At 51.9% G+C, this 16,867-nt stretch overlaps 8 protein-coding genes across 8 annotated transcripts; 5 read left to right on the top strand and 3 right to left on the bottom strand.

Annotated features, from left to right (window-relative positions):
• Window positions 1-165: 165 nt before the first annotated feature.
• On the top strand, window positions 166-682 carry AKAW2_11585A (F1F0 ATP synthase subunit i; the record flags this gene model as incomplete). Its single annotated transcript, XM_041684085.1, has 4 exons — window positions 166-202; window positions 282-311; window positions 450-500; window positions 627-682. 4 exons carry the CDS (start codon window positions 166-168, stop codon window positions 680-682), a joined length of 174 nt encoding a protein of 57 aa, XP_041538305.1.
• Window positions 683-1,576: 894 nt separating this feature from the next.
• MRP2 (mitochondrial 37S ribosomal protein uS14m) lies at window positions 1,577-2,050 on the top strand (the record flags this gene model as incomplete). The annotated part of the gene is made up of 3 exons (XM_041684084.1): window positions 1,577-1,683; window positions 1,752-1,923; window positions 1,988-2,050. The coding sequence occupies 3 exons, from the start codon at window positions 1,577-1,579 to the stop codon at window positions 2,048-2,050; spliced, it is 342 nt and encodes a 113-aa protein (XP_041538304.1).
• A 593-nt stretch (window positions 2,051-2,643) lies between these two features.
• On the top strand, window positions 2,644-3,984 carry AKAW2_11583A (uncharacterized protein; the record flags this gene model as incomplete). The annotated part of the gene is made up of 4 exons (XM_041684083.1): window positions 2,644-2,711; window positions 2,764-2,879; window positions 2,947-3,498; window positions 3,569-3,984. The coding sequence occupies 4 exons, from the start codon at window positions 2,644-2,646 to the stop codon at window positions 3,982-3,984; spliced, it is 1,152 nt and encodes a 383-aa protein (XP_041538303.1).
• A 122-nt stretch (window positions 3,985-4,106) lies between these two features.
• On the bottom strand, window positions 4,107-5,165 carry AKAW2_11582S (TMEM199/VMA12 family protein; the record flags this gene model as incomplete). Its single annotated transcript, XM_041684082.1, has 2 exons — window positions 4,107-4,829; window positions 4,905-5,165. The coding sequence occupies 2 exons, from the start codon at window positions 5,163-5,165 to the stop codon at window positions 4,107-4,109; spliced, it is 984 nt and encodes a 327-aa protein (XP_041538302.1).
• A 282-nt stretch (window positions 5,166-5,447) lies between these two features.
• Window positions 5,448-6,296, top strand: PRF1 (tubulin-binding prefolding complex subunit PAC10; the record flags this gene model as incomplete). Its single annotated transcript, XM_041684081.1, has 3 exons — window positions 5,448-5,470; window positions 5,640-6,111; window positions 6,192-6,296. The coding sequence occupies 3 exons, from the start codon at window positions 5,448-5,450 to the stop codon at window positions 6,294-6,296; spliced, it is 600 nt and encodes a 199-aa protein (XP_041538301.1).
• A 510-nt stretch (window positions 6,297-6,806) lies between these two features.
• On the bottom strand, window positions 6,807-11,008 carry atg26 (UDP-glucose:sterol glycosyltransferase; the record flags this gene model as incomplete). Its single annotated transcript, XM_041684080.1, has 3 exons — window positions 6,807-7,025; window positions 7,074-9,653; window positions 9,704-11,008. The coding sequence occupies 3 exons, from the start codon at window positions 11,006-11,008 to the stop codon at window positions 6,807-6,809; spliced, it is 4,104 nt and encodes a 1,367-aa protein (XP_041538300.1).
• Window positions 11,009-12,608: 1,600 nt separating this feature from the next.
• Window positions 12,609-13,604, bottom strand: AKAW2_11579S (DNA-directed RNA polymerase I subunit RPA34; the record flags this gene model as incomplete). The annotated part of the gene is made up of 2 exons (XM_041684078.1): window positions 12,609-13,374; window positions 13,438-13,604. The coding sequence occupies 2 exons, from the start codon at window positions 13,602-13,604 to the stop codon at window positions 12,609-12,611; spliced, it is 933 nt and encodes a 310-aa protein (XP_041538299.1).
• A 381-nt stretch (window positions 13,605-13,985) lies between these two features.
• Window positions 13,986-16,657, top strand: grc3 (putative RNA processing protein Grc3; the record flags this gene model as incomplete). The annotated part of the gene is made up of 5 exons (XM_041684077.1): window positions 13,986-14,019; window positions 14,074-14,473; window positions 14,524-14,650; window positions 14,699-15,010; window positions 15,068-16,657. The coding sequence occupies 5 exons, from the start codon at window positions 13,986-13,988 to the stop codon at window positions 16,655-16,657; spliced, it is 2,463 nt and encodes an 820-aa protein (XP_041538298.1).
• Window positions 16,658-16,867: the final 210 nt, after the last annotated feature.

The raw sequence follows: 16,867 nt of genomic DNA, 5'->3' as shown, positions 1-16,867 counted from the left end.
CGGCGCGGCAAATCCTTCCCGAAGTGTTAAAGCGGCCGGGGATTCGGACTCCCGGACAAACCTCGTTGTACCCGCTCTCGTCTCGTCGCTCCTTCACCAGCTGCTCCAACTCCCGTCTTTCCTCCATACCCAGCACTTCGCTTTCAATCAAACGATCTGCCCACCATGTCTCTCCTCGGAAAGAAGTTCCCCACCCCCGTTGGTACGTTTGCTGTGGTCCTGGCGCGCCCATGTTGGGCTCGAGAGATGAGGATATGAACTGACTTGCTTTGCTCATTTAGCCAAGCCCATGGCTCCCTTCTTCGCCGCCGGTATGCATGCACACCTATTACCTTGTTGAATGGCTTTGTCTGGCCTGGATAGCTATGCGGATATGACGGAATAGCTCTATTGAAGCGCGTTGAGAGAGAGGGGTAATAGCGGCTTTCTAACGGTGTTTCGAATTACAGGTCTGGTCATCCTCTACGGTGTCAACTCTTTCGCCAACGTCATGATGTCGAGTAAGTGAACCTGTTACGACATTCTCCAATATCAGCACGGTGTCAAGCATCCGCTTGAATCCAACATCGAATCCCTTGTTCTCTCGATCCGAATCGTGCATGCTAACCTCGGTTGTTACACCTTAGCCGCCGAGTTCAAGAACGACCCCCGCAACCCCAACCTCAAGAACCAGAAGCATTAAATTAGCTCTGGGTGAATTTCCGAGCACGCGGATATGGCGGATGAATGCGTGGCTGTTGTGGGTGGTTTGAGAGCCCCGGTTGCTGCGGGTTCGTCGGTCAGTTGAGTTTGCGGGCATTTACTGTGTATAAGCTTATAGAAGATACCGTCATACGACATTTGCCAATTGATATGTTGTATACCTATTTTCTCCGCTTGATGGTGGTGGTGTGTTGCTGGGAGGTGTGCGGAGCCGGCGGGCATCGCTGAAAGGCTGGTATGTAGGCTTCTGGTGGATACAGCAAGTATGGGACCTTGGAATTGTTTGCATAGACGTAGTGTGGCGTGCTCCAGGTCTTTGTGTGCACGGTAGAGTATTGGAAGTATATGTTGGTCTGCTAGCTTAGGATGGCCATTGAGATGATCATAACGTGTCGCTATGCTTATGGCGTGCAATTACAGGCTGAGCTCTATTGCTACAATGTAAAGTATATTTCTTTTATCGTCCATTTTGCCTGTAGGATCATAGTGCGTGTAGAGCTTCGAAGTAGGCCCAGATATTTGATAGCGCACATACGTTGCACGGTCAAGGCACAAGATACCAAAGATACTTTCCGCGACCTTGCCAGAAATTAAGCATACGATCCAAAAATGAATTCATCATATATAGCACATTGTAATATAGATTATCTAATTCCTTCAATACAAAAAAATCATCATTACTTCGTATAATCCAACAAAATTCTCCCCCCATCCGGGTGAAAAGAGACAGATGCCCCTAACCCAAACAGGCAATCCGCATCCCGACTCCCGTGACTTTCGCCGCTCCGGCCAAAACCTCCGGCCATCAAATCCATTCCCCAAATCGCATTCAAGCCAAATCAGCGCCAGGAAATCCCCCTTTCACCAGGTCAACATGTCGCACTTCCGGTCCAAGATTCTCGACCTCGGCGGGTTCATCAACCCCCGTGTTGTCCGCGACCACACCAAGCGGAAGGTTTTCGAGCAATTCGAGCCGGAACGGTAATTCCAACCCAGGTCCCCATGAAACAGCTGAGCAGCTACTAAATTGCTATCTTCTGGATTAATAGTCAAGCTCTCCGCTACGTGATCCACAACACTTCCCTCCCCCAGCGTGTGCGCGCCCAGGCTCAGCTCCAGCTCGCTTCCATGCACGCCTACACTCGCTCGACGCAGATCAAGAACCGCTGTGTGGCGGGTGGTGTTCCTCGTAGTGTGATTCGGGCGTTTAGACTTGGTAGAGTAAGTCTATCCCTATAAAATGGGTGTCTGGTTGGATCAATGCTAATGTATGGTGTGTGTGCAGTACCAATTCCGTCAGCAGGCGCTGGCCGGTGAACTCCCCGGTGTGAAGAAGGCCAGTTGGTAAACACCTAGTATGGGAATTTTATGCGAAAAGAGTATCATATTTGGTAGCTTTCATTGGGTTCGGCGGGTTCTTCCTGAAAGGCGTTTGTTTTCAACTTTCCTCCGTTTCCTTGTGGGTCAGAGGACTTGTATATTAGGTTTTTGTTAGATGATGAGGAAGAATAAGATATATCTTTTTCATCGTCTTGGGTTTCATGTGCTCGGTTGAGCTGGTCCTTGATCTACAGAACTACCAGTGAGGGGAGTTACAGTGGGCGTGGCTATTTTCGGGGATTATGTTCGGCATCATCCCATAGCTGGATGTGACACCGTCGGATCTTGTCGATTGGTCTGCGCAGTGAAGGGCGGATGTTACATGAAGTACTACTAAGCTATGCATTGACAAACGCCTGCACTTGGCTTCACTTAAAATTCACTGGCATTGGTTGGGGGAAGTTGCAGTTTCTTTCTGGTTCTTCTGTTTGCTTTTGCCGTTGCTTTTATTCTAGATCTGTTGTCTGTCTCCATATCTCATCTCTCTTTCTCTCTTGCTGAATCCACTCACTGTTACTCACGCACTCATTCTTTCGTCATCGTCAAACTACACTCACCACAATGTTCGTTTTCAGCCGAACGGACCTCCCTGCGGAGCCTGTATTCCCCGCTGATCTGGAGAAACTGGGGTAGGAGGGACTGAGACAGATTGAAACCAGTCCATCTACTAACCAAAGCCAGGTACTTCATCACCGAAGAAGACCAGATCCGAAAGATCTCCGCGCCAAAAGAAGAGTTCCAATTCAAGATCAACAGGAACGCGCGGTGGAATGAGATGCAGCGAGAGGCCATGAACAGTATGTTAATGCCTTCAGAAAAGGAGAAAAAAAAAACATTGTTCTTCGTATACTAACCACTACATAGCATGCATTCGCAACATTGTCCTCTCCCGTCTTCGCAGCCTCGGGCTCATCACTCTACGACTTCCGCTTACAGCTCGACCTACCGATGCGCATGTGCCCATCCTTATCTCCAAGAACCTGTCCACTGCCTCCCGCGTCATCGTTGTCTTCGGGGAGCCTATCCAGGACCTTGGCATCTGGGCTTACCGGACTCTCAGCAGCGATGGGATTGAGGTCGGGTCGGCTGTTCAATTTGCGCGGGCTGTCCTGGATCAGAAAGACACGGCTCTTGTCCTGGCAAACACGGGGCAGTTGGTGTGGCACTGTGGCTCTGGTCAAGCGATGACATTGACGTCCTGGCATTGCGTTCCCCGAAAGTCGGCGGTAGATCCGCCGCTGGTTATGACTCGTCGGAACAAGATTCCTGGGAATGGGGACTGGCAGGAACATATTCAGTATGTATTTGAGGAGATTTTGGCTGCCCGGGGTCGGCTGGTTAGGGCTGATGCGAAGATTGGGGTGGTTGGGTTGGATGATGGGGGATTGGGTGTTATTCGGTATTTGGGGAGTAATTGTAGGTTTATACCTCTTGCTTTAAAGTTCGTTGGTGATTGTTTGTCTGGTATCTGGCTAATAAGTGATAGGGGAAGCATGGCGTCCCTATATATCAGCAATCTGTCTCACCAGTCCATTTCACCGGATTGGCGTTGACTTCGGAGACAAGGATGGTAAAGATTCAAAGGACCCCTCTTCGTTTGTGAGCTTCGTCTCCTCGCGTTGCCGTGGGCATATTCTGTCTGAGCAGGATCTCGGGCTGCCTGTTCCTGCTCCTGAGCATCATGGGTGCAACTGCTATTCGTCTGGCGAGCCGCTGATAACCGAGTGTGTTATGCCCAAGGCGTGGGAGGATATGCTGAAGTGGCTTGATACGACTTTCGAGGACCCGGAATACTGCGAGGCTAATTTGATGTTCAGAGAATTTTCGGGGAATATGGGGGGTGATGCTATGGAGAGAGTTGCTGAGCTTGAGCAAGATGATGATGTTGCTTCAGAGCAGTAGTTAGCACAGGTTCTTATTGATGCAATCTTACCAACCATAGTGCATATGTGCATCATTAGTCCGTTATACAGTAATATCTACTACATAGATTACACCACATCAACCCTAACAGCATACGCTCTTCACTCACTCTTATCCCTCTGCTTGTCCATATTGATACTATCCTTCTCCTTCTCCTCCCACTTCTCCCTCACCCTCCTCCTCAACCCCCCATTCACCCCTCTCCCCCAAATAACCTCTTCCTCCTTATCCCCCTCCCCAACCCTCTCCCCATTACCTCCATCTTCACCACCCTCCCTACTCTTCCCCCCACCAACCCTCTCACTCCCCACAACCACCTTCCTCTCCTTCACTCTCCTCTCCCTCCCCCTCGCAACCTCCACCTTCCTCAAATAAATCGCATAAATCATCACCTCCGCCACGCCCACCACCACCGCCGCCCCCAACGACACCAACACCTTCACCGACTCCGACACCCCCTGTCCTGTGCCCTTGCCCCTCCACACCCTCGCCACAGTAGATACCAGCATCTCCGGGGACCGGAAACTCCGCAGCGCCCAGTACACGCTGAACCCGGTGATCAGGACGGAGAGGAAGATGTTGAGCACGAGGCCGGGAGTGAGGGGGTCTGTCCCGTTGTCATCATCATTTTTAGGGTTATGTTTGTTGTGGAGTGCTTCAAGGGTCGGTGTGGAGGAGGTAAAGATTGAGGGTTTTGTTGATGCTGGGGTTCTCGAGGATGGAGGGAAGAAACTGGACGAGCTGAAGGATGAGGTCATGCGGTTGTAGGCGTCTGTTTCGGCGGCGGCGAGAAGGCGCGCTTTGAGGGCGAGGTATTCGGGTGACTTTTTTATGTCGGGTTTGTTAATCTTGTTTGTGTATAGTGTCGGGGGATGTGTTGGGGATAGATAGGTGCTTACCGGCTCGGGTTTCTTTGGCGGAGGAGGGACGTAGACTTTTGTTCCGCGGAGGAGGGAGTTCAGGGTTTTGCTTCTATCAACGGAAGGTGAAGAGTCTGTGGTAGGTTTTTGTCGGAAGTATCGAGCTATCTTGATCAATTGGTCGTGGGAGATCGGGTCCTCTAGGTTCAAGGTATCGGGGAGGGAGAAGTCATGTCGCGAGGTAGGAGGGAGGGCCTTGATGGCGGAGAGGATGGGGGGTGTTGTTGTTAGGAGGACCATTGTGTAGATGTTATATATCTTTATAACATGTTGTTTTTATAGTAGTGTAGGGGATTTAAGAGAAAGGAAGAATAGTTGTAGATAGTAGATTGTAAATAGTATGTTGATTTGATGATGAAGATCGCCGCAGATGACACCATTCCCGAACAGGCAATCAACTCCCCCACTCCATCATTATCATTATTCCTCGCTCTCTCTCTCCTCCGCGGCCTGCAAGTGCATCTCTTTACCTTCCGCCCTCCCCCTCTTTCTATCTTATATACTCCGAATTGTCTGTTCACCATGGCAGACAAGAAGACTTCCTCGTGAGTAGTCCACATCCCGTACATCAAAACTCACCCTTCTTATACCACACAACAACCCCTCCCCTCTCCACCATCCCAGCCCAAATATCCCCAAACCACAACCACCCACCTTCTGAAGAGAACCACCACTAACCCTTCCCCCCTCCTCTCCCCGGGACCATAAAACCAGAGTAACACCCCCCACCAACCCGCGCGGCATCCCCGCCGCGCCCTTCGTCGACAATGTAGCAGACTACGTATCCTCGCGGAGCGAAGTGGAACCGACGCTACGGTCCTTCCAAGAGATGATCTCGAAGTACCAATTCATGGAAGTCAACACGCAGCGCCGGGCCCAGGGTCTACGCGACAAGATCCCCGACATCAAGAAGACATTGGAGATGGTGCGATTCCTGAAACTCAGAAGAGAAAATGCAAGTGCCTCCGCACTCGAAACCAACTTCGAATTGAACGATACATTGTACGCTCGCGCGACCGTCTCCCCCGCCGACACCGAGGAAGTGTATCTCTGGCTCGGAGCGAATGTGATGCTTGCGTACCCGATTGAGGAGGCTGAGAGCATGTTGGATGAGAAGTTGGCTGCGGCGCAGAAGAGTCTGGCCAATTGTGAGGAGGATTTGGAGTTTTTGAGGGAGCAGATCACGGTATGCTTATTCTTTTTTTTATTTTTTTTTCCTTCCATTTTTATTGTTATGGTTGGGGCTAATGGTTTGTGTGTGTGTAGACGCTGGAGGTTGCGACGGCGAGAGTCTATAATTGGGATGTGGTGCAGAGACGGAAAGAAAAGGCTGAAGGTAAGGGTGATGAGGAAGGGGAGAAGGCTGCTTGATATCATTTTATTAGAGAGATATGATATGATACTTTTAATGTACTGTTTTTGTGTTGTTTCTGGTTTTGTCTCCGACTACCCTTTTGCATGTATTTAGTGTCAAAAGCAGGCATTTGAAAATAAAAGTCTACGTGATGATGATTACAATCAACAACAGTAGATCCATTATAAATATCTGCAATGCGCCGTGCCATTATATGGTCTATAATCGCCGAAAAATAACATGGAGACCCTCGCACGCTCATCCAAACACTAGCTCAACAGCAAGTAGAAATATATTAGGTCATGCCAGCAGCTGTGCATCTCGTAAATCATCAATCGCAGCATATGTTTCTCAACCAGACCCATGTAAGCCCAAAGTGGGGAAGCCGAATCGAAAGCAATATTAAAACCATATATCATCGAACAGAGCAAATGCCACAATTCGTAAGTCATACGACGGAAACATCTCGTCACTGAGCAGTTCATGCTTCGCTTCGAGTCTGTCAACACGCTATCATATTATCCACATTAGGCGACAGTCGGCCTCAAGTCCAACTCGGTATCGTCCTCGACAATCGTCCACTCCTCCTCGGGTACGTCCTCGTCCGCTTCCTGTTCTGCCACCGTCTTCGCCGAAGGTGTGGGCGAGAACGGCGTCGAGGATACATTGGAACGCGCTTGAGCCAGGGTTTTGGCGTACTCCAAATCACGGTAGATCGCTTGAATAGCCGTATCCACCCCATCCTCCTGTTCAATCATTAGCAGGGCAATATGACTAGATTACATACGACTTACACTTCGGATTTGCGCTCCTAATTTGTGGGCTTTGACGATCATGCGCTCGTCATGGGTAGCCTCCCACAAAGCCCGAGAGAACATCGTCACGTTCAGCTTCTTCAAACAGATGCCCACGCCCAAGTCTTCAACTCGCGTTCCAAAGAAGAATTGGTCGCCAAAGAACGGCTTGACAATGGTAGGAACACCGGCACGCAGACTTGCTCCAGTAGTTCCAGCGCCGCCATGGTGCGCGGCGGCATCGATCTGCGAGAAGAGCCAGTCATGGGGTGCCGATTGAATCTGGATGATTTCCGGCGGCAGCGGGACCTCTGACTTGGCACTAGCCGGGTCTCCTAGACGATCAGACCAACCCTTGGACAGGATGCAGCGGACATCGGCCTTCTGGACAGATTCGATGACGGTGCGTGTGAGAGCGGAAGGATCGGACACAACAATTGACCCGAACCCAATATAAACAACCTTCTTGTCATCCTTGCGAGCACGTTGGATAAAGTCAACCAGTTCCGCTGGAGGGGTCCAGTCAGAACCCTCACTAAGAAACCAGTACCCGGTTATGCGAATCCAGTCCGGATAATCCAACGGTGGCGGCACCACGGTGGGCGAGTAGTTGTAGAGGAATGGAACCTTATTCGGCTGCATCTTATCCAGACCGGTGGCCTTCAAGCCCAGCTCTTTCTTCCGCCAGCGGTTTACCTGACCTGCAACCGATTTCCAGAAGACGTTGTCGAACATGACGTAGGTGATGTAGTTGTATGCACCGCCCATCTTGTGCTCAGGAACCGCAAATGCATGAGGATATGCCCGGGTTCTTGACCAAGGCATTGTGAAGGCGCGGAAATACGGAATCCGGAGCGCCTCGGCGATGTGTATCCCGGCCATTGCGCTCGGGGATTCAATGAGGAGGTCGGTGTCCTGGCAAGCTTTCCACGCAGAGGACAGCAAATCATCAATCCAGCCCCGGAACTTCGCTGTTGCCTCTTTGAAGAACGAGTAGGTGAACATGCCGTTCTCTACACATATCCGCATAAGTTCTGCCGGGTCTCCATCAACGAGCGCAAAGTCAATGCCATGCTTTCTCACCCAAGGTTCAAACTCCGCGTGAGTTGCAATCTTGGGCCTATGCCCTTCGGCAAGAAGACCCTTACACAAGGCAATGTACGGTTGAACGTCACCACGGGAACCTATTGTAAGACACGTAATCCTCAAAGATTCGGTGGGCTTGAAGTTGATGATGGAGGCGCGAGGGTCATCAAAGATGGGATGCAATTCGTTGGAATCCGTCATCGCCGAGCGGGAACTCTGCATACCAGTGATGACCAACCTGGCCTCCTGTAGTAAACGGTGCTCTGCTCTGGCCGATTCAGACTCATCCTTCTCCTCGCACTCTGCAAGTATTCCGGACGCCATCAAGAATTTCGTAGACTCAAGACCTTTGTGCAGCGTGACAGCGCAATCATCTCGGATCTCAGCTGTGCCAAACTCGAAAAATAACTCTTCGTGGCCTCGAATGACGACAACAAGCCCATGGCGGCCAAAGTTGAACCCTTTTTCCTTGTCCACATTTTCGACATCCTTAAGCGGAAGGATCATCTTCGTACGAGTCCCGGGCATAAGACTGCGAAAGCACAGCTTTTTCTGGCTAATATAGATCTTGCCGTATAGTGGGATCATCCGATGTAGCCACGCAAAGTACGATGCCTGCAACTTCTCACTTGGTGGAAGGGCAAAGTGTTCACGAAATCGGTCACCGTCTTTGCAACCAGCCTCGAGGTCTTCGGGATCAACCGCCTGGTCATCCGCGAGTATATTCTCGGATTCTCCGTAATGCTTGCCGCCACCAGCCCACATCCCAGAAACCTTCTCGAGGTAGCCCATAGATTCACTCGCCAGCAAGTTGCTCATCTGCTTCGATCGTGTCTTCAAGTACTCGGCAAATCCTGCTGCGCGCTGCAAAGGATACACCCCAGCCCGAGCAAGCTCATTTAGGGCCGAAGTGGAAGGGTGAAGTCCAGTAGGAGTCTGAGTATCACGGTCGGACTCACTCACCGCATACTGTATCTCAGGTCCATTCCTGGTCGTATGCACCGACCGCGCTGTCTCATCCGAGTGCCGACGAACAGTCTTCTCTGCGCCCGAAGGGCCTCGTCTCATTGTACGAATGGTAGGCGACTGGAAAACATCGCTTCGATTCAATATCTGGCTGGCAGATTCGGTGGTATCTGTCATGGACTGCAGAATACCAGATGCCTCAGTTGCCTGCTCAAAGGAGTTTCCGAAGGACAGAGATGAGTCCTGCTGTCTCATAGGCGGAGACATGCTCAAGGCATCATGCCCGAAACTAAACTGCCCTGTGCTTGCGCTTCGTCGTCGATTGCCGGACTTTCCAATGCCCCGAGATTGGCTTGTCCCGCTGGTGATCGACCACCTATTCTGGGAGGCCCGAGTACGGCGAGAGCGAGACGTCTGCTCAGGCTGTGGTGATAAGGTCTGTTGCGACCGCTTCATAGGCGTGTCAGCAACGAGACCTCTTAGAAAGTTAAATGCATCCTGGCCGTCATTGAAGAACGTGAAATAGTACTGCAGTATAGTCAGCAGTGAGCATAGAAGGCCAAAAGTGGGGCACGTACCTCATCAATGGCGTAGGTTTCCTCACTCTCAACCACGCGGATTTTAAAGGTTTCCGCAAAGTCTACCATGGGGCTCTCTTCGATATCGATGACACTCTCAATAGGGAAGGAGATCTTGACACTGCCCTTGTCGTTGTGGGTGCGAAATATGACCTTCTGCAGAGCCTTGACCCACTCTTTGGCGCTCGAGGAACTATCGGCTCTGAAGTAGTATGTTCGCTGGTCCGTGGTGACCTGGAAGTCTTTAACCTCTCGCCCTTTGTCTTTTGGCTCAGCCAAAGAAGCCGAAATCCCGTAACGAAGATCTACATGGCCGCTGGGAAAGTAGAGTTTCGACGGGTCTGCATAGTATGAGAGAACATCGCCTTTCAGCGAGAACCAATACCGATTGTATTTGGGATTCTTCCGGCCACGTTTGTAGACGTATCCGGACTTGATGGCGACGGTGGACTTCCGAGGGAGGTAGGCGTAGAAGCAGATGTGTCCTTCTGTGACATACATGTACCCCTGCAAGAGCATGCTTTGCAGAAAGGAGCATGCGTACTCAACAAGCACCTTTTCCGGCGCCTCAAAACCGAACATCTCCTTGAGCCGTAATGAAAGTGCTGATGCGGATGACTGCTTCCCACTTTCGTCACGATTCTCTGCCGTAGTAGACGGAGCGCCTTTAGTCGAGTCCTCTGTATCCAGCAGAGCCCGTGCTTCTACCATGCGACTGAGGACAGGGGCTGCCCTAGGAGTAGCACTGCGAGGTCGTTTGGGAGTAGAGGCTCGAGACATTTCATCACCCGTCGGGGGCTCGGACTGTACAGCCGGTTCCTGACCTTTGTTCTGCCTTGAGTTGATCTTGAACGGGCGCAATAACTTGTTATCGGATATTGTTCGTCGATGGCGACGACCGCGCTCCGGGGTCGGGCTCTGCGGCTTGGGAGATAATCGCGGCGATTCATTCCCGCTCCTAATTGGCAGTGCACCAGCGGTAGCAGACAAGTTCTCAGCGTCTTTTCGGGCACGGTTCTCGTCCTCTCCTTCACTATCACTCGACTCGTCAAACCGCGCATGAAAACCAGATCTCGAGCCCACCGCAGCAATCATGCCGAATATAGACTGGTGCATGTACTGCATATGACCTTCTCGAGGCCCCATACCGCCTGGGGGAGCACTGAAATCCACCTGCGAGTCATCATCTTCTCTTAAACGTTCGGGAAGAACACTGGCGAACATGCGGCTATTCGATATGGACTGCCTGCTTGCGCTGAGCCTACGGTCCACCCGCCGCTTTGCGTCATCTATAAAGGGTCGCATTTTCGGTACATAGGAAGAAAGTGTAGGACAAAGCGAGCGGGAATGAACAGGGTTCAAAGGAAGTAGTTGTTACGACAGAACCCAGGGAGACTCGGGCAGATGACAGCGCTGAAGTGTGATCCGGGCTTGACGGTTCAAGGTAAGTCAGTAGGTTCAAGTCACGTTAGGACCGTGGACGAATAGGTACTCGACTAAGGGCCGATGATCAAACATATTAGCTTAGATCCAGCTCGATCGGGCATAGGAAGAGCTTTTTCTCGGGGGAAGAAGAAAAAGCAACGAGAAAGGAAATGTGACACCCACAGCGTCCACACACAGCTGGGAAGGTGATAAGCACCGTTGGAGTAACGGTACGGTTCCGGACAATGAGGAACCGTCAAAGCAAGAGAGACTGGGGCGAGCGAACCATGGCCGGAAGAGAGAGAAAGACTAAGACATGACACGATAGAGCAGAAAAAATTAAATAAGGAGCGAGGCAGGCTTAAGCGGTCGAGCCAGCAGCCTGTGCGATGCAGAAGCAGAGCAACATGGAATGGGATGAATGGAGTAGTAAGTAAGTAAAGTAGAAAGATGAGCCAACGACTGATTTGGGGGGTCTGGCGTCACTTGCCCGTATCAGCTGTCCGCCTGAGTATCTACTTGTCCAATCACAAGCATCACATGTGATTGCGGTAGGGCCCGCAGCCAGTCAAAGATCGACGCTGATAGGATGGTGTCATTAGCTAATTATTGGGGAGGTGGTAATAGTCGGTAACAATACCGACTCACCGTCGCGGCGGTGCAGGCGCAAGGGGAACCCTGGGAATCCGAGAGAAACCAGGATATTCTATGCTTCTTCTATTCGATCAGGAGGCACTGATGTGTCCCAGCACAATACGGTGTAGAGGGCGATCTACCCGGATACTACTACTAGTCTAGTACGTAGTAGCCTGACAGACACCCTCCCGATCCACGAGGCTCCAGAACGGGGACCTAGTGGCCACGCCGAGCAGCCTTGGTCGAAACAGAGCCCGGGGTTGATCGACACTAAATGCCTCTGGTGGGCCTTTCTTCCACTTCATCCGCTGGTCTACTCTATCTTCTGTCTATCAAACCAGTCTAGCCGAACCCACCGAAATGTTATGCCAGCATAGTCACTGTCTGATGTTCAGGAACTCGTGGACCTCCCCGATATTACTGTTTTCAAGTACGAATTCTATTTAGGGCCACGGTGCTGTCCTACTGCTCGAGCACGAAAAGCGTCTGATGGCTGGATAGGCAGCCCGTGCTAGTGAGACGGCTTCATCCCGGCCAACGTCCGCCCGCTAATCCTTCTAGCCCGTTGCACCTGCAAGGTTGGGCACGGTACAGAGTACAGAGTTGCTCGAAGCAATGGACCACTCACTACTCGAGTTCTATGCATGAGATTTAAACTCTAGACTTATGTACAATCGAACACACCCCATGGCTGGCATGCAACGTAGAATTCAGCGGGCTCGTCAGAAATCACTCCCCACACGCCGGAAGAGTAAAAGCAAAAACACATCCCATCTAGTATTGCCAACTTTTGATGAAAAGAAAAAGACGATAAGAAGGAAAAGAAGAAAAATCATCAAGCACTTCAGGTAGACTTCTCGGACTTCTTGCGCTTCTTCTCCTCCCGGCTCTTGCTGGACTTCTTCTTCTTGTCCTCTCCTTCACCTCCCTCCTGAGCGGACTTTCTGGACTTCTTACGAGGCACATCACCAGCCTCGGCCTGGCTGCCATCCGCCTCAGTAGGGTGGTTCTTGCGCTTTCTCTCATCCCGCTCCTTCTCCAGCGATTTGGGGACCTTGAATGTAGGCTTCTCGTCTTCCGACTCCTCCTCCGAACTGGATCCCAGGGTCTCAGGGGGTTCCACGCCACTTCCTACGGGGTGAAAACGCATCTTCAAGTGTTTGGGGTGTTTCCTCGGGGGCTTGATCTGCTCCTGTACAGCTTGCGCGACGGTCTCATCGCTGACCTCGGGAATATCGAGCATCTCTTGGATATGGTAGCTGGGGATATTGCTGGCGGCGGTGCTGTAGTAGGTCTTGGTCTTCGAGTCGTACAGGTGGAGCGTCTTTCCACCCAGGTCGGGTTGCGCAAAGCTTTCCACCGGAATTCCGTATTGCACACCCTTGTGTTTCAGGACCGGCTTGCCCTGCATGATCTTGGCCAACGAGACTTCCTCAACCTTGGAGAGAGGAAGGTAGTCTGGCGCCGTAATGTGGTAGACTTGCTTGCCGCGAAGATCGGACAGGAGAGAGGAGACACTGGACTTCGGTGGTGCTTGTTGTTTCAAGGACTTGAATCCGGAGGGGGCTTTGTAAGGTTGGGGTGCTGCTAGAGATACATTACGGGAGGTCCTATTCGAGCACATCGTTAATAACTGACATAGCTTCATGTGAGTCAATTGAGAGAAGACCTACTTCTGGGTAGAAGTCTTCTCGTTGGAAGAAGTGCTGGAATCGCTGTCACTATCGCTTCCGCTCTGGGTCGACTCAACCTCGGAGCTGGAAGATTCGCCAGCAGACGATGTGCTCATAGGAGTAGGCTCCCGTTCCTCCACAGCTTTCTTGTTCGATTTGGGTGCCATTGTGACTTATCGACGGTCCCTTTCGTATGCGGAAATTCGAGGGGAAAGCAGCTCCGAACTTGCGATGCGGAGCGCCGGTGATCGCACGTGTGCCTAATTTGTACCGCTAGAGTATACTAGATCAATGCGGAAAGTCCCAGCGGAGTATAAAGCACGTCGTAGAAGAAAATCCTGGGGTATAGCGCAAAGCGCGAGTCACTGCGAGTTGGGAGAAGCCGATCCGGAACTTTTGAGCGATAACCTTTTTTTCTGCTCCGCGGAGCACGGACCACCTGAAAGTCCGCGGCCTCAAATATTCACCTTTTTGGTAGTCCCGCCGCCCAGCACTCGATTCTCCGCAACGACGCTGTTTTGGGAGAAATTGAACTGTCTGCGAGTATCATGAAGCGCAAAGCTGAAAAGGCGCAGGCTGCAGGTAAGTTCAACCGCCCTTGTACCAGGAATTATCGCTGACATTCCCATCTTTAAGCCCCGGTCAGCGCTTTCGCGGCCCGCAAAGCACGGCAGCAGCAGGCGCAGGCCACCGCAGCTGCTGTCAAGCCCCCTGTCGCTGAACCAGTGGTAGAACCGCCACCTAAGAGAGCGCGCCGCTCACTAGACGAGTCTGTCGTCCCAGCCGCAACCGAAGAGAACCGAGTCCAAACGAGGCGATCATCAAGGCGAAAGGAAGAACAATCGAAGGCTGAGAAGCCTACGCCGAAAGCGCGCAACGATCAGCCTCCTAAGACCTCCAAGAAAGTACCCGAGCATGAGACATCGAAGGATGTCGAGGATCAGGCGCCTTCGGACGAGGAGTCGGAAGAGCCAGAAATCGTTGTAGAGAATACTGGTGTCATTGGGCTCGAGCCTATTCAGAATGACGAGGAGGGGTAATTTTTGCTTTGCAGTACGGTTCAGGCCCAGTGCTAATGGGATCTAGGTACGAGTCACCTGCGGACACTGCGGTCCAGGTCCAGGAATTCCCCCTGTCGAAAGCGCGCTTGAACAAGAACAGCATAGTCTACAGTGATGAACATAGGCTGTGTGTCCGCATAAAGGAGAAGATGGTATGCATGTCCAGCCGGTGTATATGCGCAGTGCTGACTTTTCTATAGAGCCTTGTCATGATTGGTCACTACGATCTTTGGGTCAAGCGAGGCGTGGTCAGTTTGATGGGAGCGAAACTGCACCCCTCATCCCAGGTGTATCGGGTTTACGCGCCTTCCACGCACTCGCTGCCTGTAATAAAATGCGTTTCTGGGGTCAATGGCGAGGCAGAGGTGGAGTTCAAGTCATGCCACAGTGGGATCTACCGTCTCAAGGAACTCTCGCCTTTGTATCAGCGGATATGGAACGGCAAGAATACTACGGCGGACAAGCTCACTCTCAAGGGCACTCCTCAGTCCACCAAGAGAACGTTCTCAGTGGTAAGTCTATACCTGGACTGTCTTTGGTCGTCTGTATCGTGACTAAGTGCCGTACAGCTATATACTTCTGCGGATGATTCCCTCAAACGCCACTTGAGGCCGCTTCATCTCGAGAAACAATGGAGCTCTGCTATCAAATCCCTCTCCCAGCGTGGTGGGCGGCTGAAGACTCTCATCTGCGGACCGAAGGGATCAGGAAAGTCTACGTTCAGTCGCTATCTGTTGAACCACCTTCTCAGCCCGGCCCCGCAGACAGAGACCAACTACTATAACACTGATGGGGTTGCGTTCCTGGACTTGGACCCTGGTCAGCCGGAATTCGCTCCGATGGGGCAAGTTTATTTGGCCCATCTCCGTTCACCTGTCTTTGGTCCTCCCTTTTCCCACCCATCTTTGGATGGTTCTCGTGACGGCACGATAGTTCGGAGCCATCACATTGGAGCTACATCCCCCAAAGAAGACCCCGATCACTACGTCCTTGCCGCCATGGATCTCATGGAGCGCTACCGGGCTCTTCAAGCGAGCTACCCTCAATGTCCTCTCATCATCAACTACCCCGGCTGGATCTTCGGCTTGGGTCTGGAAGTTGCCACCTGGCTGGTCAGATCGCTTGGTCTTTCCGATGTTGTATATATGAGCGAAAAGGGACCGACGGAAGTTGTCCAGCCTCTGGGCCAGGCAGCTTACCAGGCCAAGATCCCTCTGACAATCCTCCCATCCCAGCCCACCGACTTCGTCAGCAGGTCGAGCGCACAGCTCCGCTCAATGCAAATGCAGTCGTATTTCCATATGTCGCGTCCAAACGGCATCGACAACTCACTATGGCTTGAGCAACCACTGTCTCGCACGAAGCCATTCCGTGTCCACTACTCGGGACCGCAACAGGGCATCCAGGGTATCATGGTCATGGGCACCGAGATCCATCCCGATCTGCTTCATGAGGTTCTAGACGGGTCGATTGTCGCTGTCGTGGCTGTTGAGTCCCCCAACGCCATCCTAGGCCAGAACAGTGGACCTATGTTTGCGAACAACGCCAACACCGAAACAGATGGAGACCACGATGTCGACATGCAAGACTCAGCCGATGCTGTTCCCATCGCCGGGACATCGACCATCGAATCCAGCATCACCCGGACACCAAACGAGGACCTACCTTACCTCTTCGTTGGAGCAGGAAGCAGCAACCCCCTGGACCCGAAAGTCTCGCACTGCTTGGGCCTGGCTCTTGTCCGCTCCGTGAACGTCGCCTCCCACCAGCTGGAACTGGTCACTCCCATCACCGGATCGACTCTCCGTGGCGTTCTCGAGCAGGGTCACAGCATCGTCCTTGTGCGTGGTCTTCTGGATAATCCCAACTGGGCCATCAGCGAGGACTATTACACCGCCCGTGCCGCCGAGAAACGCCATCGGGAGCTAATCGAGAAACTCAAGAAGGATAAGGGAGCAGCTGCCGCTGCGGAGGACGCTACCCTTGAGTCGGAGAAGCAGGTATTGAAGGACAGAATCCGGCGGGCGAGCAAGGTGCCCTGGATGACGGTGGTTGAAGACAACAGCCGCAGGCAACGAGAAGCAGCACAACGCGAGAAATCTTTATGGAAGCTGCGGAAGAAGGCATACCCTGGAAGCGATAGTGAAGGCGATTGGTAGTAACTTGCATTATATCGGCGTTGTAACAAGTGCTTGCATGTATATAACTATTAGACAGTGATGAAAAGTTTATTTGGGAGGATTATAAATGCACGAGCTGACAGCCTACATGGCAAAATTTGTTTAAATCAGAATACGATGTCCCCTCGACATATACACTTAGGCCAACTATTTCATACACAAGTAACTCCACACTGGATACCGATGTAT

Source organism: Aspergillus luchuensis, chromosome 1 (assembly GCF_016861625.1).
Source record: "Aspergillus luchuensis IFO 4308 DNA, chromosome 1, nearly complete sequence".
NCBI classification, from domain to species: Eukaryota; Fungi; Ascomycota; class Eurotiomycetes; order Eurotiales; family Aspergillaceae; genus Aspergillus; species Aspergillus luchuensis.
This window is presented reverse-complemented; position numbering and strand designations above follow the sequence as displayed.